We start from the raw sequence: 26799 nt of genomic DNA, 5'->3' as shown, positions 1-26799 counted from the left end.
ATGAGTACCTACCTAGTGATTATTTATATTTTTTAAAATGATGGGGAAATAATTTATTTAGCGAATATTATATGTAAATTCTACGTTCAACACATATTACAAGTTTGTAGTTGGCATGATATTTGCCAGTGTTTTATCTGAAATTTGAACCGACATTCTAGGAGTGCATATTACTCTACCTGCTGCAACTGCAACCTGTTGGGGCCGTGTTTACAACAAATAAAAGTTACTCACCGTTATAATTATCGTACGCCGTAGGAACATATTCACTAGGAAAACTATCATTACTATAAGACACTGCCAGAGAGGTTTTCCCAACCGCCTGGTCACCCACTATTACACATTTTATTTTGTTCTTCAGTCTTTCCTTCGTGTTTTTCGGTTTCTCCTTGGTTTTAACAGCCCCATTACTACTAATCACAGTCACAGGCCTGCTTTGCGTTAAAAGGGGTTGTTTCGTGTAAAGTAGGGCCGAGTTGCATTGTGGGGTCATTGTCGCGATTCTCGTTTGTTTAGTTTCGATGTTGCAACGTCGACGTTCAAATGTCCCTTTGTCCTATTAGGTAGATCGTTTCAGACATAGTAACACACAGCAGCAGTCGCAGTACTTGTACACTCCCACAAGACGTCCTTACTACAAAACTGACAACGAGAACTGAGTCACTTGTCACTTCGATTAGATGATCTCGTCGAAAAACCTGTAGAGTATAGAGAAACCGACGAGAGAAATAGAAAGATAATTAAGAGCGAGAAGAACATATGCCCATCTCATTTTTTCTTTTTAGAAGAGCACAGCTAAAAAAATACAGGTTATGCACTTTAAATGTTATTTATATCGTAAACAATCAACTTGCAACAATTACAAATTTAATTATTTTATCCTGATTTAAAATAATATGTATAAATGCAAATTGCAATACCTATTAGTTATATGGCAACCAAATATACTCCGGTGAAGGTCACCGAATGGGAATCAGTTGCCAGTGTCGGAGTTTTCTATTTTTTAAAGTAGTAGGTTTGGGCGTAAATGAAAATTCTAACGGTTTTACCTAAACCTAACCTCTAGGTTTGTGGTATTCTAATCGGTTGTGATTGTATTATACCGCATATCGCATTAAACATGAGACGGTTCTGTTTATTAGTCACAGAATTTAGTGACTCGACTCCAAGGATTTTATACAAGTACTTGTATAAAATCCTTGACTCTACTCTACTGTTTATGTATAAGTGGCGCCATCTTACGAGAATCCAAAGATTTTTCATTATTGTACCGTAGAATGGTAATGTCATTTCATTTACATTGTTCAGTATCAGTGACAGTAACAGTAGTGATGGGCATAATCGACTAATTTTTATAATCGAGTTATCGGTAATCGAGAACTTCTAATAATCGAGTGATCACTCGAGATACGAGATATTGGTCGTTTTCATCCCAGCGGCGCACAAATATGTTTGTATTAGTCATATATTACTTATAAGCGTAGCTAAAAAAAAAAAAAAAAGCTCATGCACTTCAAAACCTAACCACTTTTTCGTTTTATTCTAAAAAAAAAGGTTACGCAATCAGTGACTATTTGCAGTATGCACTAACATTTTGGGGAGCAACCGTAGGCTAATAATCACTCGAGTGGTGGGAGTAAACATCTCGAGATATCTCGAGTGATCTCAATAATCGAGTACCACTCGATTTTTCACTCGAAATCTCCCATCACTAAGTAACAGAATTCTTAGTAGTTTATATTATTATCAATATATTAGTGGCGTATAGTTAGTTGTCTACTAATCAGTTGCTGTAATTAAAAACAAAATGCAATGCAAGTAGTAAATCGATGAAATAAATAATTGTGCAGTTACATAAATGGAAGGTATAGAATTAATTAATAAATATAGATGCTCTAACTATAAAAGAATTAATTGGGTAAATTAGCACTATAAATTTGCAATTCTTCTATGATGAAGTTCAATGCACTTCATTCTTTTATAGAAATGTATTAGAATCCTAAGAATGTGGAAGGAGTGTATTTGCAAAACATCATTAATACAAGAAGTTTAACAGATTTGTGCCAGTACCATATACATAATTAATGTGGCTGTTTAAATTAATTTGATATCAAATAGGTTGTCTCCCGAAGAATTATTAAATTAGTTTAATATGCATTTTAATTATGCACATAGATTCTGTTTGGCTGCATACAGAAAGAAAACTAGCCTTTTGGTGGCAGCTGGTCTGTCAGTGTTAATACTGTTCGGACTGGAATACTCAAGATTAGAAGAAAACAAAATCAGTGAACTCATGAAAGAAGAAAGGGATGCTCAAGTAGTTGCAGATGCTTTAATGAAAAGTATCAATGTTAAGTTCATCGAGAGTGCCAAGCGTTTGAACAAGGAAGAAATATTTACTTCAAAAATTGCAACTGAGCTAGACGTGGAAGCACTAGCTAAGCTCGAGCAGCCTAGCAGAGACGAGATTGCAAAAAGAAAAGCCGACATGGCAGATAACCAATTTGAGATTTTGGAGACGGAGCAGCAGCTGGGAATTCCGTATGTTAATCTAGATCCGAAAAATCCATATGTTCCGAAGAAGCGAATCGTCCATTTAGATTTCAAGGGTGCACCTCCCATTTTGCCGTACTTTAAGAAATTATTTCCCTTGATCAAAGTAATAGGGGCAACAGGTGTACTTTTAGGTAAATATTTTATTTCAACCGTGAACATCAATATTCAAAAATGAAATTACACCTAATTTATAATTAATTCTCTTTTAGAATATGAAGACATGTTTCCGTTTAGTGGTACTTTAAGAAATATATCGGCTAAAAATGCCTTCAGTCCAAATGACATTAAAGAAATCCTTAAATTAGCAGAGGAATCAAATCTAGAGGTAATACCCTTAATACAAACCTTCGGTCATGTAGAATTCGCCCTGAAACACGCAGAATTTGCCTCATTACGTGAAGTACCGGGCAGTCCACAGGCCATTTGTCCTAGCAGGAGTGGATCTCTTAATTTCATACAAGAAATAATCAGTCAGGTAACCACCCCCCCCGCCCCATTTATTTCAACTAAATTATTATAAGTCATTCATTTACCTTTAAGGTTATGGATTTGCACCCCGAGGCTAAATACGTGCATATCGGTTGTGATGAAGTGTTCCAAATGGGCGAATGTGATATTTGCCGCTTAGAAATACATGAGAACCTGTTCCTCAAGCATGTGAAAAACGTAGCAGATATCGTTCACAGCAGGTACCCCCAGATCGGCGTTATAGTGTGGGATGATATGCTCCGTCACATATCCCAACAATCCATGCAAGAGATAAACCTCGGCAGCTTGGTTGAGCCCATGGTTTGGGTTTACGCCGAAGATATATATCATTTCGTCCAACCGTCTGTGTGGGACAAGTACGCGGCCGTGTTTGACAGTGCCTGGACAGCTTCGGCTTTTAAGGGGGCATTTGGGGAGACTTTGTACGTTCCGAATGCTAGACGCCACTTAGAGAACAATCTCCGATGGTTAGACGTCATGGCCACCCAAACGTTAGCTTTCAAGCGAGGCTTAATGGGCATAGTTGTGACGGGTTGGCAACGTTACGATCATTTCGCGGTACTCTGCGAGTTATTGCCTGCAGCTATTCCATCGCTGGCTCTAAATCTGGTAGCTGTCGCTCACGGTTACTTTAACTCGTCTCTGAAGGAGAAATTTCTCACGGCACTTAGTTGTCCGGTACAAAATACGGCGCACACTTCTCCCTTCATAAGCTTAGACATAGACCCGTTCTTGTGGGACAAACTGAACCGCTGCATGTTTCCCGGTAACTCATTTTTCAGATTGACGAACAGGCTGCAAAACATGGAGACGGAAGCGAGGGAGTACTTGGACCTGACCAAACGGCAGAAGGGGTGGATGACGGCATACAACTTGCGCCACAACTACAGTCTACCTCTGCGTGTTGAGGAGTTGACGACGGACTTGCCCCGTGTGTACCATGGAATGATAAATCTGGCCAGATCGGCAGTGGACGTTATGGTCGACATTTTCGACAATTATACGATATCCGAGTGGATCGAACAGAGAATATATCCGTACATACTCGAGTTGGAGCAATTACAAAATCAAAGCATTGCGTTAAAAAGTGTCAATCAATGGCCGGCTAGGCCACTGCCACCTTTAAAGGATCTACAAAGGCTGGGCGTCGCAGTTAATTAAGGATTAACCTAACTTTATTAAATAATAGCAAATTTATCATTTAGCGAACACGATACTCGTTTTGTTTTAACGTTAAGGCTGTTTCTAGAAAGACAGGGGTGTAGTTTGAAAGGGACTATAGATGGGTCGTTCCAAAAAGTAGTTTTAATTAAACACAGGTTATTTATTAGGACGACAACCACCAAAATTAGTATATCCTCAATTTTGACATTTTTTTTCATGTTGCTACAAGAATCATATGAATTTGATGGATTCATTAATTAACCAAATATTTACTTAAATTAAAAATTAATTAAAAAATATTTATCAAACCACCTCCAGGATATCCAGATCCAATATGTAGAAAAACCAAGTGTACGTGGGCAACCTCCTACTTTTCTGGCACTTTATGTCCATTTCTATATTTCCCTTACTGTTAAAGATAAACCCACCAAGCCTTTCTTCACTGTAATCATAAGAAACTATTCGATATGTGTAAAAATACACAGGTGTTCTATTTAAAAAAGACCTTCTTGGGCCCAGACACTTCTATAATTCTGTAATTCAAATCAATTTCACAATTTAAGCAACGGAAAATTAAAAGTAGTTAATTCATATAATTTTTATTCTTGTGCATTTTTTGATAGCTTGAAAGATTTATTTTGCAACATTGGAACGTATCTCCTATATTTCCATGCAAATGCCAGTCCATATTAGCGGTACATTTTCAGAACATATCCCTCGAGAATAAGGAGCTTTGACTGTACTTTACACTTAAATTTTTCCGCCCTCCCTGATATAGAAATCCAGAGCCGCCACTGATTAAAATACCCAGGAAATATAGGATGTCGCACGATTCCACCGGCAAAATTCATCAGATTATTTTCCGACAATAATTAAAAGAAATAATAATTTCTGAGATCTAAAATTTTATTATTATTTTCTATTCTATTCCCAATAATTTTAGATGATTCATTTAAACTCGATAGATTCAATACTTTTTTGAGAATCGACGAACTACCATTCAAAATAATTGATATTAGTCGTACAGTGCCCCTAAATTTTTTGTTATAAAGATACTGACTCTTCTTTCGTGATTAGATAACTTTTTTATTTTATCCTTTTTAACTTTTTGGCCTCGTAATTTTATTTTTGGGGTCTACTTGTTTAGATGTGACTTGATGGCATGTTAGCTAGCTTTAGGTAAAACTGCAATTTTGTGGGTTCATGTCTAATTATCTGACTGGCCAGCCATTTGTTCCAATGTATCTACCGAGGAACATGTAAAATAACTTGAAACTAAAAATAATAATAAATAAAACTTTGCGTCTCTAAAAAAATCGGCTAAAAGAAATTGCAAGAAAAAAAAAAATGTTTGGCTATAAATGGCCAAAATTCTATACGTTTAAAACAAAATATTTAGATAAATCTCCAGCACATTCGAATAATAATTTTTCAAGTAACCTATTCTATTAGCTTATAAGAATAATTCCACCGCTGAATAATTATTAAAATACTCTATAATCTAACACGAAACTGTCATTAATTTAACTTTGTTCGAAACTTTACCATCACAAATGTTTTCGCAATATGGGATAAGGTAAATGTGTGGGTGCCGTGCGCCACGAAAATGTAAAGAAAATGCAAAATACGTATATTTATATAGAAATAGAATATTTGGTATACTTATTGTTAACGGAAATTAAAAGTTTCATATTCAGTTTAGGAAAAATAAATATTATTTAAGGGATCGACGTCTTTTGCGATTCATGCACGACACGGTAAATAAAAACTTGCCGAGTAAAATTATGACGTGGCAAGTTTTTTCCATCATTCACATAAAAAGTAGATATATGTCTGTGACTTTATGTTAAATTTAGGGCAGACTCTTTCAGTGCTCTTATTTTAGTTGTCCTTTTTTGTAAATATATTTAAATCGGCAATTATTTATATGTAAAATTTTTGTGTGCCATCTATTATATTAAAAAAATATACTGCAAAGAAGTCTTTCCTTTTAATTAAAACTACGTCTTTGCGAGTGTCAATGTAATATAAGAGGTTTAATCAGAAACATACATAATACACTTCTGGGACATATTGTGATAAATACATGTTAGCTTTTTGGTTATTTTACGTCGGCCTATTTCTGCTACTATGGCTAAACGCCGACGCCAGGAGGCGAGTAACCTCCAACCTGGGAATTTTGCCGAATCCCCACTTTGTCGTGGGGTATGGAGCTTTTACTTGCCTAATACTGTTTAGACAAGGGTCCCAGGGATGGTATGTCTTCCTATACGAACCTCGTCTAAATTTGTATAGCTTCTGTGAATACGTCGACACGCATGCCACTAGAAGGTGGACGAGCATCGGCGAATGGTCGCCCATCCGATTACCAATTGTGATCAGTGTTGCTTGACTTTTCATGTCTATTACATGAATGCCAAGTCGCCTGTAAAATTTAATTCAAAATCCTGTTACTAGATGCTACAAAAATGCCTAAATTATAAATCGTTTAAATGAATGTCATGATAACTTGAATCAATTACTTAGTTTATGGAATGAGAATAACGCTATTGTATAAAATTAGTGAATAGTCCACGGACCCACGTACAAAGAAAAAAATGATCACCAGCAAGCTGTAACTTTGCGTGCGGCTTAAGTTTGACGGGTCTCCCAAGATTTGACTACTAGGAAAATTCAACAGTGGCAAGTTTTCCCGTGATTTTCAGGAAAACATGTCAATCTGGCATAGACATCGAATGTTATGACCAGCACTTTTTTTTTAAGTTTAAATGAAAGATATATTCTTTTTAAACTCCTCAAAAAATTTGTCCGACAAAAATGTTGGGTATTTTGAGTTTGTCCCCCATCCCAAATACGTCGATTTGGTGACATAATGGTTGGTAACAACCAGCAAGCTGATTATTCTGGGAGGGTTTGGTAATAAGATTTGAAATGAAAGTATCTTATTGTCCGACAAAATTCTTGATAAGTTTTTGCAGTCCGACGCCCTGAAGATGTCGACTTAACGACAACATGGTTGGTGATAACCAGCAATCTGGTTTTCAATAATAATATACTTGTCCACCTAAAAGATTGGAAAATTTGCCTTAAAAATGGGAAAAATAGCTATTTTTGTGGTAACTAATGTTCATTCCGCTATAAAATAATTAATTTTTTAATGAAAAAATAAAGAAGAATAAATAAGAAAATTATCTTGTTAACAGGAGCAACAGAAATTGAAATTCATAAATAATTATGTCTAACTAATTTAATTAATCTCCATCAAAATGATTTGTTTGTTCAAAAAACTTATATGTACTTCTTGTTTTACAAACAGTTTACACATAGGTTTGTTTCTGAAAAACCAATTAAACCAATTTTAAAAATATTATACATTTATCAACACATTTATTAAAAGATTTTCTTGTTATAAAGTATAAATCCTTAATGCGAAATGACTTTGCAGCATTTAAAACCTGCTGCCAAAGTTCTTAACAGGTGTTTATAGTTTCTCCATAAACAACTGATTTCATTTCATGCAACCCCAAAAAACGGAAGTCTCGGCATTCCATCTCGCATTTATGTATACGAGTATACAATTTAAATTAAGATGTAATTTTAGTTACGAATAATACTTAGTAATAGTACTAATATACAAATGACAACAATAAGACAAGTGGAATATTTTGTCAATTATTTTATTAATTATTAAAAGGTAGGTACTTCATTTTAATTTAATTCAACAGCATTGGAAGTTTCAAAGCCAAATATCTCGAAAAGGTGCGAGACAGCTAGTTTTATAAAGTGTAGCTTTTTTGTGTAAAAAAAGTTGGAAAATAAGAATTTGATATCAAAGATGAGATACCTTAAAGTATAGAAAAGTTGTGTCCTTTTTAACACATTCAATCTACTGCAGCTAGCGCCCTCTATGAACTTTGACCAAAATGTGAACATATTTCAATTTCTCTACTTAAAGAACTCCAAACCTCAAAATTTTGTGTAAATATTTGCATTTATTAAGAAATAAATGGAAATAAACTAAAATAATATTTTACATTTGTATCTCTTTAACTATCAACTTTTGGACTAAGGTAAGTTCGGCTAAATCACAATATTTTTGCTTCGTGAATCTACCCATGAATTTTGACCTATTAGCTCGGGCCCACCCTGTATACAATTTTTTTGTAATTGTATAAAAAAATAAATTTAAATTAGTCATATTTATTTTGAAATTTCAGAAATTTAAACAAATTTTTTTTTATTCATAAATTTTTTTTATTAAATATAAATTTTTCTTCTACATCATGCGTAAGTATTGAAACCGCAAAATTTTATAGTTTAATTTTGTCGGACAAGCAAAAAAAAACCGATAATTTTGTCGGACAATTAAATTCTCAGATTAATATTGCATTTTTTTAAATAATGACGCTTTTGTCCGACAGCTGGTTATCACCAACCATGTTGTCGTTAAGTCGACATCTTCGGGGCGTCGGACTGCAAAAACTTCTCAAGAATTTTGTCGGACAATAAGATACTTTCATTTCAAATCTTATTACCAAACCCTCCCAGAAAAATCAGCTTGCTGGTTGTCACCAACCATAATGTCACCAAATCGACATATTTGGGGTGGCGGGCAAACTCAATATACCCAACATTTTCGCCGGACAAATATTGTGGGGGGTTTAAAAAAAAATATATCTTTCATTTAAATTTTAAAAAAAATAGTGCTGGTCATAACATTCGATGTCTATGCCAGATTGACATGTTTTCCTGAAAATCACGGGAAAACTTACCACTGTTGAATTTTCCTCGTACCCAAATCTTGGGAGACCCGTCAAACTTAAGCTGCACGCAAAGTTACAGCTTGCTGGTAATCATTTTTTTCTTTGTACGTGGGCCCGTGGATTATTAGTTTATGTTAGTTCTAGGGTGTTATAAAACCTTCTCTAACTATTTCCGTGAAAACTCATTATTCAGTTTTGAATTTCTTATAACTTCCTGTTAAATAAACTGTATTCACAAGTTTCATTATACATATATTTTCAGCGTATTATATAAATTTTAAATTCATTTTTCTCCAAAACGGTGCAATATATTACAACGGTAGAAGAGTACTTTTGTGATAAACTTCTAATTTCTGAATCGAATAGATAAAAGCTGGTGGAGCACATCCGAAAAAATTGGAGCGATATTTCTCCACGACTTCCCCCAAGATGCCCTTCACCAAAATTTAGAAATTATTTTTATTTTTATAACCATTCCATTTGCGTCACAACAGTAATAGACATTGCGTTTCATAATTTAAAATCTAGATATGCATTTTCTGATTTTTTTTCTACCACATCAAGTTTTTGCTCTGTTAATCAGCTGATAATGATACAATTTGTTTCCGTACTGATTCAATTTACAAACGATGTACAGGGTGATATTATTGTTGCCGATGGAATTAAAAAATGTTTCTCTTCATGTAAAATTAGAATGTATTTGTATTTGTCATAATTTATGATTCCATTTTATTCGTTGATTAAAGAAAGTACACGTATCTTGAGAAAAAAAAAAGACATTCAGTGTAGTAAAATATAATCGATAAAGGCTGGCCTGCGTAATTAAAGAGAAAATAACAACATTAATAAATAGAAATATCACACACTATAGTTCCTCTTAAAATATAAAATAGAAAAAATATACTCGTATCATTCCTTCCCATACTAACCTAAGGTCAGCAGTTTGTACTAATTCCTTGATTAACGGGGTGGGTCTTCCTGTGAGCCGCCAGTTGACCCGCTTGCGTGTAGCACTTCCCGCAGATCTGGCAGACGTACGGTCTCTCTCCCGTGTGCGTCCTATAGTGCGACTTCAAAGTTCGGGGATCCCCGAACGCCTTTCCACACGCTGTGCAGACTTGGTCCTTTATGCCGAGATGAGTTCTTTTGTGTGTGGCTAGATTGCTGGAGGTGTGGTATCGTTTCGGACACTCATTGCAAGCGTACGGTTTTTCCCCTGCAATAAAATACCAAATAATAATTATACCTTTTTTTACTCTACTATAAAGGTGTTAAGCTAGTTCAAATAAATTTAGAAAATTTATTCCCAAAAATTCCTCTCAAAAGGTGTTTTTTGACAAAAAAATTTTTGGGTAACCCCACAAGCAAGATTCTTAAGTATTAATATTACAGCAAACAACTACTCTATGCAAGTAATATTAGGCCATTATAGCTTTTTCGGAAAAAAAATACTATTAGAAGTTTTTTTGCAGAGTATTGTTCAGAAACGTGTTATAAACAAAATATCAAAGAATCAACTCGAGACTCGTTGGGAAACTTTCTTAAAACAATGGTCAAAGTTATGGAAAAGTGGTTTTTTGACTCGTGTAAAAAAACTGTTATTCGTAGAGAAAAAAAGTTTATACAAAAAAGGTAGATTTTAAATGAATCTGTAAAATAAGACAAGTCCGATTAAATTCCGATAATTTGTTTATGCGCAAGAGCTCAAAAATGGTCGAAAATGGCCGTTTTTTTTCAATTGCTAATAATTGACGCAAATTTCATCGCATACACTTATAATTCAGGATTTTTGAGGATTTTTACACCCTTAATAAGTAGTAAAAATTTCAGCCCGAAAGCTCCATTGGTTTGGCGTTGGCGGAATTTGTTATCTAAGAAGATGCTATTTTCAATTGATTTTTCCCAAGCTCAAAGGCGTTGTAGAGTTTCAATCGTTAGTTGTTTTTGTACCTAAATAGTTGAACTGACATATTATGCATTTACTGAGAATTTAATTTGTTCAAAAATTACATTGAAAAAATGTTAATATTTATTAAATTGTTAAGATACGTAATTATTATAAAACGAAATACTAACGTCTATAGTTTAGTCAGTACTATTTTTCTTCGAATTTAAAAAAAAATCATTGTTCTAAGTTGATTAGAAGATGAGATAATTTTTTTTTTTTTTATTTAATCGCAGTGTCCTTAATTATTAAGAGCCGAAATTTGGAGAGAGTATACATGAAGAGCTATATTTTCATGTCCTACATTAACATTAAGGTGAATTCAACTATTTAATTGCAAAAAAGAAGATAGCGGCGATGCGTTCTATTACTCCGTCTAGCGAACGAGTGGGAAGAGCGAGGCTAAATAAAAAAAATTAAATCTTGGGTTGAAATAATGTTAATACCATAGCTTCAATGCTCATGAATTTTCGCGCTACCACAAATTAAAAAAAGAATCATCTCGATAGGTTCATTATTAACTGAGACATGGCTAATTTTTCTAGCTCCATCGATTTGAAGCCGCTCGATTATTTTCCTGCGCGCAACCAGGCGCATGTTCCGTCTCACTCTCCCCACGCATTCGCTAGACCGAGTAATAGATCGCATCGCCGCTATATTCTTTTTTGCAATTAAATTGTTGAATTCACCTTAATGTTAATGTAGGGCATGAAAATATATGTCTTAACGTAGACTCTAGCCAAATTTCGGCTCTTAATATTAATAATTAAGGTCACTGCGATTAAATAAAAAAAAAATTATCTCAGTTTCTAATCAACTTACGATTTTTTTTTTAAATTCGAAGAAAAATAGTACTAACTAAAGTAGTGAGGTTACTACTTCATTTTATAATAATTACCTATCTTGACAATTTAATAAAGATTAACATTTTTTCAGTCATTTTTAAACAAATTAAATTTGAAAAATTAAATTCTCAGTAAATGCATATATAACTATTTAGGTACAAAAACAACTAATGATCGAAACTCTACAACGCCTTTGAGCTTGGGAAAAATGAATTGAAAATAGCATTTTCTTAGATAACAAATTCCACCAACGCTAAACCAATGAAGTTTTCGGGCTGAAATTTTTACCACTTATTAAGGGTGCAAAAAGCCTCAAAAATCCTGAATTACACGTGTCTGCCATGAAAATTGTATTAATTATTAGCAATTGAAAAAAACGGCAATTTTCGACCATTTTTAAGCTCTTGCGCATAAACAAATTCTCGGAATTTAATCGGACTTGTCTCATTTTATAGGCTTATTTAATACCTACCTTTTTTGTAAAAACATTTTTTCTCTATGAATAACATTTTTTTTACACGAGTCAAAAAACCACTTTTCCATAACTTTGACCATTGTTTAAACAAAGTTTTCCAACTAGCCTCGAGTTGATTTTTTGATATTTTTTCTATAACACGTTTCCGAACAATATTCCGCAGAGAAACTTCTAATAGTATTTTTTTCCCGAAACAGACTGTTTCATGTCTATAATGACTGGACTATATCTAGTAAACAGATAGTAATTAATAATCATCTGAAATATCAAATAGAAAATGATATATTTAATATAAAAACATATAACTGACTCTCGTATCTCTGTTGTTCTCACATCATCCTGGACAAAGATCGACACTTAAAGAACAATAAAGTTTTGAACAAACTAAAGGGCAACACAGAAGCAACTTAGAGCATTGCTTGTTTGTGTTATATGCCCAAAATATACCAAAGATATGCGCACCAAAGAACTCTATGCGAGTTCATTTGATACCATTTTTTTTGGGAATTTGAATTGAATTTATTTGAATTAGCATAATAATCGAGTAAAAATGAGAGAGCTTATAATAAAATATACACAAACAAAAATATTATATTGATTGTAACAATGTCAAATTGGAGGATATATTGTCTTATAGCGTAGGCATCCATGATTTTGGAGAATTCCGTGTGTAAAGGCGTAACAAGGGAGGCAAAGTTTTTCATGAAATTTGTATATCTTACAAGTTAAAGATGGCAGTGTGGTGAAAATTTGTATTTCTTTGAAAACAAACACATTTCACATTTTAACATTTAACGTTGACTATTTTGACTATTTTGTATAAAAAAAATTCTAAATCTGAACTATACTTTATGACTCATGAAAATAAAAATTATTGTATTCCCTGCACACCTTGAAATATGAGTATGAATTTTCAATACATATCTTGAACAGTACAAATATTTTGATCTAAAATACAACGATCTACATATTTTTGAATTAGTTTTTGATATAAATAGCACAAATTGACATATCGTCTTTTTTTACACATAACTGCAGGTTACCATTTTTGTTAGGTACAACCGTATGTGAGAATATGAATTAATAAACTATAAAAGCCTGCGATAATATAACGAGCGTTCAAATAAAAACGTGGTCCAAGTTGGCTCCGACACATTGGACGTAGGGAGTAGCTTACAGCGACCAACTTAACCTCATTCTCAACGAGCTGTATAGCAGCTGTCAGTTTCAATAACGTTAATGACTATATAACTTTATTTTAAAGAATAATCGTGATAACAATAACAAACAATTAAAGGAGCTGCGGAAAGTGTCCCCCTCCTTGTTCCAAGCACTTTTCACACCTGTTCCTCAAAGAATTAAAGACATTTTCTAAGCTGCTTGGGGGATTGTTAATTTCACGAATCTTGTCTATAAGTCGAGCCTGCAGATGGTTTAAATCAGGAATAGGCAGTTCAAAAATAGTGTTTTTAAGGTAAGGCCACAAAAAGATATCACACGGCGTAATATCACATGACCTCGGTGGAAATTCATGTTCAGCATTGAGACTTATTAGTCGATTTTGGAAAACTTCCCTCAACATATTCATCGTCTCGCCTGCCGTATGTGCCCTTGCGCCATCTTGTTGAAAGTAAAAGTTTGTAATTTCGTTTTCTTCCAGCTGGTTAACAAAAGGAACGATAATTTCTTCTCTATACCTTTGCGCAGTAAGAGTACCATTAAAAAAAATAGGTCCATAAATCCTCCTTCGATTGAGAGCACACCAAACTCCAATTTTTTGAGCGTGTAGAGGGCCCTCGACAAAAAAGTTATCTGGTTTTTCAGAAGACCACATTCTCATATTCTGTGAGTTTACGTAACCACTTAAATGAAACCAGACTTCATCAGAAAAAAAGGTGATATTATGAAGTTCACCGTAGTTGTTTAAAAACCATTCACAAAATACAGCCCGTCGCGGAAAATCAACATCATGAAGTTCTTGCTGACAAGTTAAACGATAGGAGAACAAACGCAAATCTTTTTTTAACACTGTGTGGCAGGTACCGACTGATACTCCCATCATTTGTGATAAAACACGTACAGAAGTTCTTGGCGCAATTTCCATTATTTGTTGGACATTTTCTTTTAATTCTTCAGTGCGCTTTTTAGGTCGGCCGCTTCCTTCTTTTCTTGTTACACTGCCCGTTTCACGAAAAACATTAACACAACGCTGAACTGCACTTTGAAAAATTTTGTACCCAACAACGCCGGGAAATTGATTTTGAAATTCTATGAAACATTCCTCAATAGAATACTTCCATATTCCATCAATCTTGCGTCCATTTCTAAAGTAGGACTCTATGATAAACACTTTTTGTTCTTGAGAAAACACCATTTTAAACGCTTTTTAAAACGGAAATATTCAAATTGATAGCGGCGATATAGCGCTTTGAACGCTACGCCCTACGTCCAAATTTTCAGAACCAACTTGACCACGTTTTTATTTGAACGCTCGTTATTTGCATTAATTTTAATCTAGACATGTCCTGTGTGTGTATTTTGAACAAACAATTACAATGTTTCTGATTATTAAATCCATAATTGATAATGATATCAGGACTCGATTATTCTTTTGAGTTTAATTCCTTTAATATGCATATCGAACACAAATACAATACAATATGTTCGCATGATAATTATCCTTAAGGTTAATAATATTAAAAATATATAAGTACATTCTGAATATTAAAGATTAATACTAACCACACAAATCATCTAAAACATTTATAAAAAACAAATCTGATAATCAAATGATATTAAAAATAAATTAATTACCTGTGTGAGATCTCATATGGATCTGTAGATCTGCCGCTCTTCCCGCCCTTTTGCCGCAGACGGCACATTGGAACTTTTTCTCTCCCGTATGTGTCCTGGTATGTGCTGCCAAGCCACATTTACTAACAAATGACTGTAAATATTAAAAAAGTAAAAATAACATAAAATTGTAATTAATCGTCACCTCTAACACTGATATTAAAAAAAAGTTGTAAATACCAACAAATAATATCGTAAAATATTTACCTTGGGGCAAGAATCACATTTGTACGGTTTCTCCTGAGTGTGAGTGCGGGTGTGGATAGTTAAGTACGACGAAGTGCCAAAAGAAGCTTCACAGAAGCTGCACTTGTAAGGCTTCTCCCCCGTATGTGTCCTTTTATGCGCCTTAAGGACGAAAGAATGACCAAACCTTTTGCCTATTAAAAAAAAATCAAAAATGTTCATAACTACCTACGTTGTATTGTATGAAGTGAAAAAGTACATGATACAAACTCGTTCAATGATTGAAACAGATTGGAATGTTTATAATTCGTAATAGATAATATATGTTGTTTTTTTTTGTAAGTCGTTAAAATTAAAGACACTCTTTCTTACCGCAAGTATTACACTGGTATCGCCTCTCTCCAGTGTGGACCTTGTTGTGCACCATTAAGCCGTGAGGATCGGAAAATCTCTTTCCACAAATACTGCAAACAATAGGTTTCTCCCCAGTATGGATACGCATATGGATCTAAAGAAAATTGAAACATTCAAGAAATGTGAATAACTTAAGTGATTTCCTATGTTCCAAAACATGAAATGTTGGACCCAGAGAGACTTCACTGCGGTTATTTTATTTTAATGTCCGAGTGAAACAACTTCTGTCAAAAAGTCAAGAATTTTTTCTTAAGTGAACAAATTATCCTCGAGCGCACGTTAATGAACTTAATAGAAACTATTTAAGGTTACTTTTAAATATGTGAGTAAACAACAATAATTTCTTATAACTTTCTAACTTCTTTCATAATTATCTGGTGAAATAGCAAAAAATTATACTATATACATACTGTGAGATGGTTGGGTTCAAAAAAGCGTTTCCCACAGATTGTACACAGGTGTTTCTTCTCCCCCCCATGGATCCTCATATGTTTGACCAGACTGGTAGGCAAAGAAAAGGTTTTACTGCACACATCGCATTTGTAAGGGCGATAATCCCTATGTGTTTTCAAATGATCTCTAAAGCACCGCATCACTGAAAAAATATCACTGAATTAAGCATACTACGTAATAAAATGTTTGTGAATACATTTTACACGCACATTTACAACATTTACTTACAGTTAAATTCTTTCCCACATACTTCACATTTAAGTTTCTTTCCATGTTTAATTAAATGTGATTTCAAACTAGTTTCATGCTTAAACTTTTTCCCACATTGGCTGCAAGGGAATTGCAGTGACCCACTTGGTATCTTTGCACTTTGGCTAACAATTGGTTCACTTATTTCTTTTGGTACAGAAATGCAAACATTATTATCGTTCGACTCAATACCATCAAAAGTACTACTAGTCATACTATCTTTAATAATATAATCGGGCTCTTTACGTTCATTATCTGTACTTAAGTAAATTATTTCCGATTTATTTTCGTTATCCACCTTATTAGTTATCTGTATGGCCATCGGTAATTCCACTTCCTAAAAAATATCTGTCATCTATCTTCAGGTTTTATTATTTTTTTCCAACTAAAGATTACTTACACTAACCACTTCATTGTCATTTAAAAGGGGTAAATCTGAATCGACTTCCTCATAGTTTTGTATATGTAACTCATCCGAATCATTTCCTAATATTGTAATAGATCTGTATATAATAGCCTGTCCAGAAAATAAAGCATTTCGTAACTGAGAATCAGACTTTTGACACTGAATCTTAAAATTAAAAGCTATGTTTAATGTGCAGTAACAATCGTTGCATATATGTGTTGGTAAACCATCATTCAGTTCAACCTAAAATTCGCAGGTTGCACTTTTAGAATTTTAAATTAAGAATTAAAATTTACCTTTATACATGATACATCCATAATTTGAGTATCTACTGCATTTTCAAATAAAGGACGTAATTCCTCAACATGTCTTTCAGTTAAACATGTTCTGCAAAGTCTGTCCAGGCTGGATATTATTGTAATATTTTCCGTCATGTTTAATATTCAACTTAGGACTAACCACGAGTAACAAGATTTCCAAATATATTTCAATCTAATAATAACAAAAAAAAGTATTACTTCTAGATCAAAAACAGGCACAAAACAGAAAGTTGAGAGGTAACAGCAGAGCAGTCACTGGTCAATCAGAAAGAAATAAAAAGATAAGAAGAAGAAGAATATTCTTCTTCTTCTTATAAGTTGATTAATTAATTAAGAAGTTGCAAGAGGTAGAGCAGTTTTTCATTGTTTTTGATATAATAGATATATAATATAGAAATTGATTTATTTTTCTTTTATGATAAATGTTCATTAGAAATTAGTTATCAAAGGCGTGCCATGAGAAATAACCACTTAGGCATTTTTAAGAAAATACCTACATTGGCATTTTAAAATTTTATATGATCCGCCTTTGATACTGGATGGATATATTCATTTAGGAATTTTCTTTTCATCAACACATTCATGGTTACATTACTGTTATATACCTACCCTACCGCCTATCACTGATAATGAATGGAACTGAATGGGCTATATTTCAAGGGCAGCTTCATTAAGGGCCCCATATTCTTTAGTGTTTTCCGCAAAGACAAATAATTTCAAACATTTAATAACTGAATAATCTAAAGCTTATCAAATAATAGGAATGTTATGTCATGCCACCTGAGTATTTTCAAAAACGCCGCAGTAAAACGAATAAACAGGTGCAAAAAACGATCAAACCATCAAGGTTTTAGGTACTGAAATCTACGAAAATACTAACTTTTTTATATACAACTCCACATTTATAATATTCTTATAACATTTACTTGCTTAGTAGGTACTACATATAAAATTGTTTACTTTTATTTGTAGGTACGTGAAAATAAGTCTTAAAATGTGGTGTTAGGAAAACAGAAAACGCATGTTCTATAAACGCTTTTTTTTTAGTTATTATATTGTTTGGGTACATTTAAATGGTAACAATGAATAAACACAACATCAAGAATTTTATTTTTGTGCTTACTTTTGTTCTGCACGTTTTACTTTTCAAGATTTCAATACCTAAAAATGCCAAAAATTCACCATTTCTCGGCCAGGGATATGGCCACCTTAAGTGGAAATAAACTAATTTAGATCAGGTTACCTTGATCCTTGACATGTCAACTTATTATGATTGAATTAAAAAATGTATCTCTGGATTGGTAGGTATATTTTTTAGCGTACATCTAACAAATATACGTTTTTTAAACAAGTAGATAACGTTGCGTTCTTAAAAATGATGTTTTCTCGAAATCTCTGCCAATAAAAAAAACGTCGCAGAACAAAAGTCTGTTAGAGACCTCTATGTTTTGATTAAAAATTTTGTTTTCCAGAATACCTATTCATATATATATGAAGCTGGGAATTAAATATATCAATTATATTAAATACACTTTATTAACAAAAACACATTAATAAAAACTACATCACGAAACTTTGACAAACAAGACACACTTATATAGATTATGAGACAAGTATTTATAAAATTAGATAAATACAAAAATATGACTAGATGCTTATCAAAATAGTTTTTAATCGCTACTGCTATGTGAACAAACAAAAAAAATGATATGAAGATTATGATTCTATATGAATTAATTTTTTTGTATAAGTATTAAAAAATATGTAAGTTTTTACTGTAAATACCTATGTAGATATCATAACATGAAATTTTTTTGTGGTACCGTACATTAAAATGATTATTTTTTTGTACTTAAAAAATTAACTAGGTAGCAAGCTCTTTCAGTACGAAATTTCAGTTATTTTCAATAAATTATTGGTCTTTGGTATTAAATATTACTTAATTATATTGTACCTACTAATTATACAAAAAATTGAATTAAGTATCTACGAGTACCTAGCACCGATGAAATAACCATTCCTCTATATTGTCTTTTGATTTTGGAGCAATCGTATACAGACTTTTATATCTACATCATTTTAAAAAGTAAAATAATATTTTTGTTTTTTAATGACAGTTTTATAATATAGCTGTAGGTAATTATATTTTCTTTTGGTGGAAAAATATACACTTTTGTAAGTATTAACATTAAGTAAAGTAGGTATAGAATTATATTTTATTCAGTCTCCAATAATAACTAATAATAATATCTAACAGCAACAGCAATAATAAAAAATTAAGTATATGTATTTCAGACTACAGTTTCGTTTATCCCTATTAATATTGTTCAAACTCACGATGCGTACGAAAAGTTATTACCTATATATAAATATCTTTTGGTGTTACAATTTATCTTTATTATTTTTTAAGAGGTATTTCAGATGAATAATATATTATTTACATTTTTAACTTATAAGCATGTATCATCTTATCTTCCTGAAAGTTGTAAAAGATAACTTATCGATGTAAGTTGAAAAAATTAATACCAGAGATTACTTTTTTAATTTAATTTAATTTAATTTAATAAGATATTTGAAGAACCTTTCCTTTGGGGAATAATAGGTACCTATATTTTGTTCCAACTAAAAGTGATCACTGAATTAATTATTTTAATGATTTACATAATATTAATCTACACTTTTGTAATAAAAAAACATTTTCTGATATCTACATCGTTATGGGAACATATTATTTATCTTAACTAATTGAGAACATTGTCGAATTTAGGAACAATTTTATAGGTACTTATATAAAATATATTAAGCTAACAATAAGACCAACATTGAACAAATCGGCTGTGATGCTTTATACTATTTGTCGAGAAATCTAGGTATCAGATCCCTTACATTTGCTATCTTCAGATAAACGGTAATTTTACTGTTTCCTAATTAGCTTCCTTCTCATATTATATTATTATTATAAATACTGTCAGTAAATTGGTCTAAATTTTTTACATCTCCATTAAAAGTACCTACTTAATAACACAGACAAGTGGAAGTGTAACTCTTCAGACGAATATCTCTCCATTTGGAAGTTTCTGCCCACATATTCCATGCGCGATGTGCAGAGGCGCTCTGATGTAGGCATTTTTGGCCAAATTACTCTGGTTTGCGCTCGTGGAACATTCACACTCGGAAGGAATTTCCTTGACTTCCTTGAGGCTAGTGGAATATCTAGAATGACTCCTGCTACCTTTGAGATTTGAATCGGACGTTTGTTGGGAAGTGGTATGCGCCGAGGAACTGGTGGTACTCTTTCTGGTCATTTCTGGCTTCCTTCTATATCTCTTCCTTATACTCTTCAGTCCGCAGAGCTTGAAGAACCCTCCCCTGAATTTCGAACTCATGACGTTGTACAGGATGGGATTTACCGCCGAATTTATGTGGAACATAATTCTGGAGAAGTAGAGTATGTTGTAGTAGTTCTCGAAACCTATTTCGTAGCTGGACCCGGCCGGTGCTACAATTATCCACAAGGTTAGGGCCCGGAAAGGCAGAAGGCAGATGAAGAATGCAGCGACCACGGTGCCGAGCATCAGAATTACCTGCTTCCTGTATTTGGCCACGCTTTGAGAAGGTAGGGCGTTAGATCTTGTCGAGACTGCCATGGTGGGGTGGGCCATCAGGGATTTTGCTATGAGAGCATATATACAAATTAAAATAGCTAGAGGGAATATGAAAAATACTACGATGGAACCTATGAAGAACGCGCAAGGGAGGAGGTCTTCCACTAGAGTGAAGCAGACGAATACTATGGAGCCGTCCACGTATTCTTCGGGACCATGTTGGGTGATGGCCAGGATTGGGCTGAAAACAGTTAATATCCGTGTTAGTTTCGAGGTTACAACCATGTCGTAATTATCACCATTATTGATTTTACGTATATCTACAGGAGGTGATACAAAACGTTAAAACACCTATTACAAAGAGATTTTAGTGACCGATTCTAATTTATTTTGAATGAGGCAAGTACGAGAGAGAATTATCTATACTTATTTCTTCTTTTAAAATTCAGTAGTGCAGTTTAAGTTGTTAAAGAGTTGCTCGCATAATCCGATTGTTGTGTAGGTATGCGTAATTATACTAAGCGTATGTAATTTATAAGTTAGTCTTTCCGATATCAATTGAAGAACCAAGAGGTTGACAGTATGTACCAGGTTCGGCCGCTGACACAGCAACTCGGCATTGAAATATTTGAAAAACTTGTTCCCATATTTATTTAACCATACCCATATACAGGTCTGGTAGAATTAAACGTGCAGGTGGTAAAAGTGTATACGCCCAGTTGAAGAATGCGAGCGCGGGCAAAGGAAAACAAACACAGCTGCATTGGGCTACTGGGTGATAAATCTCAGCTGTTGACAAGTGGTTGCCAAATTGCCCAGCAGTGCAGTGCAGCAATGCGGAATTTGGTGATTCAGGTAATTTTAATTTACTATAGACACCTTCTATTAATCATTCATATTACAATTGCGAAAGGGAGAAATAAGAGGGATATTTTGTTTACTAATATTATTACAACATCGCATTTTGGAGACCTTTTGAAATGGAACAAATCGAAATTTACCATCAATAATAAAATTATTTGAGGGCATAAATAATTAAAATATGTTATTGGTCAAATGAATATATAATAGAAATTTTCTACACATTATATACAAATTATTATAATTTTTTACCTTAAGCAGAAAACTTTTTTAGGGGTGCCTATGAAAGTCATTAAATTTTATTGCCAGGCGTTTTTTTACATGTTCAACTGACTTCGGAAAGACTATATATGTTTAGGCTAAATATAGATGTTTAACGAAAAGTTCAGATTAATTTATAATAAATTTTAAGTTTAACGACATGTTCCAATTAGAAGTTTACAATTAATTTAAGCAGTTAATGGCAAAGCGACTTTCGCACAATAGCATTGTGCCGTTAAAAGTTTATGTTCTTATTAGGGTTATACTTTGTTAAAGCAATTTAGATAACATTTGATAGAACACTGTAATTTAAAAGGTTTATATAACAAAACACTAATTGGTGATAACTACGACTCCAAATATCTTTCAAGTTGCAGCTACAAAAATTGTTTTGTACAAAAATGCTATGAGAGATGGGAGTAGATGAACTGACAAACAATTCTAGATAAATACTTTTTATAACTAGGTATATGAAACTAATGAAAATAGAAAAATATACTTACTTTATGTAATTTGTTGAAGGGTAGAAATATATTGCGGTTATTATTGTTTATTTACTTGGTGTAGAATCTTATATGTATTTTGATTTTGAATTACCTAACAAAGAAACAACTAAGACATTCAATAATTTTATTAACGGCTAACACTAAATCTTTGGTAAACATCAATTTACAGTACAAATATTACCACTTTAATGATACAATAAATGCAGCTCATATGGTTATGGTTGATTCGTTGAGAGACGAACAAGTTGGTATAACTTTAAGTCGCTTCCGATCTCTGTGCATGTTTTTATAAAAGCGCAAGGGAAGCTTTGATAAGGTGAAAGGTTATAAAAGAAGATACATATATTCTTTTTATTATTTAGAAACGTTACTGTACCAAGAACCTTCTTTTCTGCAGTTGAAATGGAAATCCTTTGCCTAATACCGTAATACAACAACTGATGGGAGTGGAAAACATAGTTTTTGTTTTTGTTTTATTTCTGTGAAACTATCTATAACAGGGTTCATAGTTCAAAAGTAATGAAGAATTCCCTGACTTTTCCAGGTTTTCCCTGACTTATAAAAATAAAATCCAGGTCATTTGTAGTTCATTTTTACATACTAATTGGTGTTTATGCATTAAATTTTTTCTCGACTGGATTCCATAATCTTTTTTATACCCTAAGAACCTCTTATAAAGGTTTCAAAACCACAAATAGTTTTCTCTTTCAAGAACACAGGGCCGGCTTTCACAAAATTTCCAGTTACAAACATTAAATTCCCTGACTTTCATGAATATTTTTAAAATTCCCTGACTATTCCCTGTTTTTTATGAAGAATAACGAATTCCCTGACTTTTCCCGGTATTCCCGGTTTTCCCGGCCGCTACGAACCCTGTATAATGTCCTAATGACACGTTTATGATATGTTAAAATAAAGTAAATGAAACCATAAATATTTTAGATCGTGTATCGATTTGTTATACCATCTTGTTTAGATCTAAATCTAATTACAAAAAACTTTCTTCGTCGTTTTTGCGATTCTGCTTCAAAAATTTCTCGTGCAGTATAATACGTTCTTCGTTTTCGTTAAAACACTTGCTGTCGAGGAACTTCTGCAGATTACTTCTCTGTCCTTGATCAACCACCTTTTCGGTAAAAACATTAAACTCAGCCTTGCAATGACTACTCCTGCGCTCGGAATCGTCAAACTCCTCGTCTTTACTGCTAGTTTTCAGTGACCTTAAGTGTCTAGGGCCTGGGCTGTCCCTGAGGATGTTCGAGTGTGAGTCACTACTTCTGTTGGAGTCGGGAGAGTCACTGCAGTTTTTTATTAAGATGGAGTTGTTTCTGGGCCTGTAGCACACTTTATAATTGTGACCGTCGTGACTGCTTCTAAAAGTACTGCTGCTCCGGGTGGTCGTCGTGGTGCTGAAAGTGCCGTTTCTAGACCGTTTGAAATACAGCTTCCGTCTTGCTTCCGAACAAATAATGAATCCGGATCGGAACTTGGAGCTCATCAAGTTGTACAGGATAGGATTGATGGCCGAGTTCAAGTACACCATTATCCTACAGAAGTAGAGGATATTATAATACTTTTCTACTCCTAATCGGTAAACGTTTTCCTCCGGTACTATTATAATCCAAAGTGTGAACACCCGAAAAGGTATTAGACACAAGAAAAAGCTTAAAACCACGGTGCCCAACATAAGGATGACTTGCCTTCTGGCTCTAATGGAGTAGTTGTCAATGTGTTTGTTCAGTACCATCGTGGCAGCATTGGATATTAGGTTTTTGGCGATGATGCAGTACAGTACCAGGAGGATGATCAGAGGAACTATGAAGAAGAGGAAAATACTGCTGAGGAAGTACAGGGCGGACCAAAAAGTGTTGGCTAGTGTGTGGCAGGCTGGTACCTTGGAGCCGTCGAAGTACTCGACGTGTTTGAATTCGGCTATGCCTAGCATCGGGCTGGAAATAACGGCAGTTTCAATTTTCTCGATTTAAGGCAAGAAGCGGCAAGCTTTCTCAGATGCGCGCACCAGTGCAATACCAAAAACCAACCCTTTTACCACGCCAGAAGTTGTCTGTATACNATTTCAAGGGACGCCGAATCCAGTGGCGTACGCAGATTTTTTCTAAAAAAATCGCTAATATGGGTTCTGGATTTTTCAGCCTCTGAATATGACCTAGTAGGCCTTGGTTTTAAAAAAAACTGGACGCCGCTTGGCCCCAAAATACACCTTTTCTCTCTCTACATTTGAAAAAAAATTTCGTCAAAATCGCTTAATAAATAAAAATGTTATGAGGGTGGCCCGCTTTCAAATGGGTCACTCTGTAGGTAAACTATTGCCGAAAATAAATGGATAATAAGAGCCTTAAAGAGTATAATATAAATCGGACCGTTTTTGAGATTTTCCGATATACAAGTTTACATAAAATGTCATTAAAAAATCTCGGAGGATTTCCGAGATATTTATTTCAAAAAGCTTGATATTTGCCATCCTTTTTTAAAGGAGTACCTATATCTGTTTAATTTTTTTCATGAAAAGGTAACATTATTTTTCATGTAGGTACCTACTATTCATCCTGAGAATATCAGGAGACAATTTAAGACCACCCTGTATGTTTTTTATATAAGTATATGAGACAAAACTTTTTCTTAAAAATATAAAATTGAAAATGCTGTGCTGTTTGCCCTTACGAATATTAGAAATTTCAATGCTCTCAAAGAAAAATATTAAGAAAACATTATTATACCTATTAATTACTTATAATTTAGGAAAAACGTATTATGAAATACAAATGATATCAGTAACGGCAACTCTACAAATAGTATTTCCTCTTGTATACAGTTTTTGTGACCAGTACTCCAAGGTTTTGTTACACAAATGTGTGATGGTGTTATTCTGTAACAAAGGTTATACAACACAGACACAAAGACAGCGACATTGAGGATACACAAGACAAGACAGAGGTGCACGTAAGGTTTAACAGAGGATAGGAGTTTGAAGAATAGCAGTGTAGAAATAACACATTTAGTAGTTTATATGCTATATTTTCCGTTATATAGAAAAACATGTAAGTACTCATTTATATTCGTTTAGTATGATTTACTTTATTACTTTCCTGCAAAAAACTTGTTTGAGTAAGATTTGTTTTTACTTACTATTGTATGATTAGTATCAAAAATGAAAGAGCTCTTCTAGCCTAGATAAGACAAAATGTATACTATTCCATCTCCAGGAACTGCGCAATTGTTGAAAAATCTGTATAGTGTCCGATATTTTACTATGTACCTATCGGAGGCGCTCGTATTTACTTTATTATCTGTGGATACACTATAGAGTTGGAAAAATGGAAATTTCTCATTCGCGCGAAGGTTATCTATTCTTTCCAATTTCTTCTTGTTTTCTTGAACATTTGGAATGCAAAGAACAATTTGTTTTAAGCGGGGAGTTTTTTATTGCTAAAACATCAGTAACGCAATATAATTTTTTTTTTTAAATAATAATTGAGTAATATTAAAAATTTAAACAGACAAGTAGTACATACTATTATTTTCCCCCAAGAAACCTATGGTTAAGGCTTAAAGTACTTTTTTGTAATACCCCGTGTGAATAGGTAAGTAAGTACCTACAAAGAATATGAAATTGTAAAATATGCCGGATGAGACAATAATGCGACACAGAATATAAACCTTCCCATTCTGTCTTCGCTGCAACAGTCACAAAATGTATAATACGGACATAATAACACAATCTAATATTACTTAATAGGTATGTACCTACTTACTTAAGGGCCCCATATTCTTTAAATAGTGTTTTCCGCAAAGACAAATAATTTCAAACATTTAATAACTGAATAATCTAAAGCTTATCAAATAATAGGAATGTTATGTCATGCCATCTGGGTATTTTCAAAGAAATAAACAGGTGCAAAAAACGATCAAACCATCAAGGTTTTAGGTACTGAAATCTACGAAAATACTAACTTTTTTAAACATAACTCCACATGTAAATATTCTTATAACATTTACTTGCTTAGTCCTACATATAAAATTGTTTACTTTTATTTATAAGTACGTGAAAATAATTCTTAAAATGTGGGGTTAGGATAACAGCAAACGCATGTTTTACAAACGCTTTTTTTTAGTTATTATTTTATTTGGGTAAATTTAAATGGTAACAATGAATAAACAAAACATCAAGGATTTTATTTTTGTGCTTACTTTTGTTCTACACGTTTTACTTTTAAAGATTTCAGTACCTAAAAACGCCAGAAATTTCACCATTTCTCGGCCAGGAATATGGCCACCTTAAGCTGATATGAATTTGTAACTTAAATATTTATAAGTGGATGACCAATACATTTATACATGTATGTATAATAGGCGTAAGTAACAACAGCGCTATTTTCAGTTCATTTAACTTTTACGATTTGTCATTGTGGCTCGACAAAACAGTTCTA

At 33.3% G+C, this 26799-nt stretch overlaps 5 protein-coding genes across 7 annotated transcripts in view; 1 reads left to right on the top strand and 4 right to left on the bottom strand.

Annotated features, from left to right (window-relative positions):
* The window catches only part of LOC108908965 (cdc42 homolog), a 40252-nt gene extending 39617 nt beyond the window's left edge, over window positions 1–635 (bottom strand). Inside the window, exon 1 of the mRNA XM_018713168.2 lies at window positions 235–635. Within this exon, the coding sequence (XP_018568684.1) occupies window positions 235–493 (259 nt within the window). The 5' untranslated portion in view covers window positions 494–635. The remainder of the gene's footprint in view (window positions 1–234) is intronic.
* Window positions 636–1720: 1085 nt separating this feature from the next.
* On the top strand, window positions 1721–6166 carry LOC108908955 (hexosaminidase D-like). Of its 2 annotated transcripts, none has more exons than XM_018713152.1 (4): window positions 1721–1865; window positions 1985–2687; window positions 2766–3031; window positions 3097–6166. In XM_018713152.1, exons 2-4 carry the CDS (start codon window positions 2153–2155, stop codon window positions 4204–4206), a joined length of 1911 nt encoding a protein of 636 aa, XP_018568668.1. In that variant the 5' UTR covers window positions 1721–1865; window positions 1985–2152; the 3' UTR covers window positions 4207–6166. The 2 variants fall into 2 exon arrangements, with proteins under 2 accessions (XP_018568668.1, XP_018568667.1); XM_018713151.1 differs by having other exon boundaries at window positions 1721–1918.
* A 99-nt stretch (window positions 6167–6265) lies between these two features.
* Window positions 6266–17364, bottom strand: LOC108908957 (zinc finger protein 2 homolog). Of its 2 annotated transcripts, none has more exons than XM_018713153.1 (9): window positions 17095–17364; window positions 16793–17041; window positions 16372–16729; window positions 16101–16285; window positions 15649–15784; window positions 15298–15470; window positions 15052–15184; window positions 9902–10188; window positions 6266–6634 (listed from the first exon to the last, which is right to left on the bottom strand). In XM_018713153.1, exons 1-8 carry the CDS (start codon window positions 17230–17232, stop codon window positions 9908–9910), a joined length of 1653 nt encoding a protein of 550 aa, XP_018568669.1. In that variant the 5' UTR covers window positions 17233–17364; the 3' UTR covers window positions 6266–6634; window positions 9902–9907. The 2 variants fall into 2 exon arrangements, with proteins under 2 accessions (XP_018568669.1, XP_018568670.1); XM_018713154.1 differs by having other exon boundaries at window positions 16793–16963.
* A 2801-nt stretch (window positions 17365–20165) lies between these two features.
* On the bottom strand, window positions 20166–21008 carry LOC108908935 (growth hormone secretagogue receptor type 1-like). Its single transcript, XM_023456171.1, has one exon. It carries the CDS (start codon window positions 21006–21008, stop codon window positions 20166–20168), a length of 843 nt encoding a protein of 280 aa, XP_023311939.1.
* Window positions 21009–23339: 2331 nt separating this feature from the next.
* Window positions 23340–26799, bottom strand: part of LOC108908934 (QRFP-like peptide receptor) — a 71133-nt gene continuing 67673 nt past the window's right edge. Inside the window, exon 3 of the mRNA XM_018713124.2 lies at window positions 23340–24300. Within this exon, the coding sequence (XP_018568640.1) occupies window positions 23340–24300 (961 nt within the window). The remainder of the gene's footprint in view (window positions 24301–26799) is intronic.

This window comes from Anoplophora glabripennis, unplaced genomic scaffold (assembly GCF_000390285.2).
Source record: "Anoplophora glabripennis isolate ALB-LARVAE unplaced genomic scaffold, Agla_2.0 scaffold373, whole genome shotgun sequence".
NCBI lineage: Eukaryota > Metazoa > Arthropoda > Insecta > Coleoptera > Cerambycidae > Anoplophora > Anoplophora glabripennis.
The sequence above is the reverse complement of the archived record's forward strand: the minus strand, read 5'-3'. Positions and strand labels throughout refer to the sequence as shown.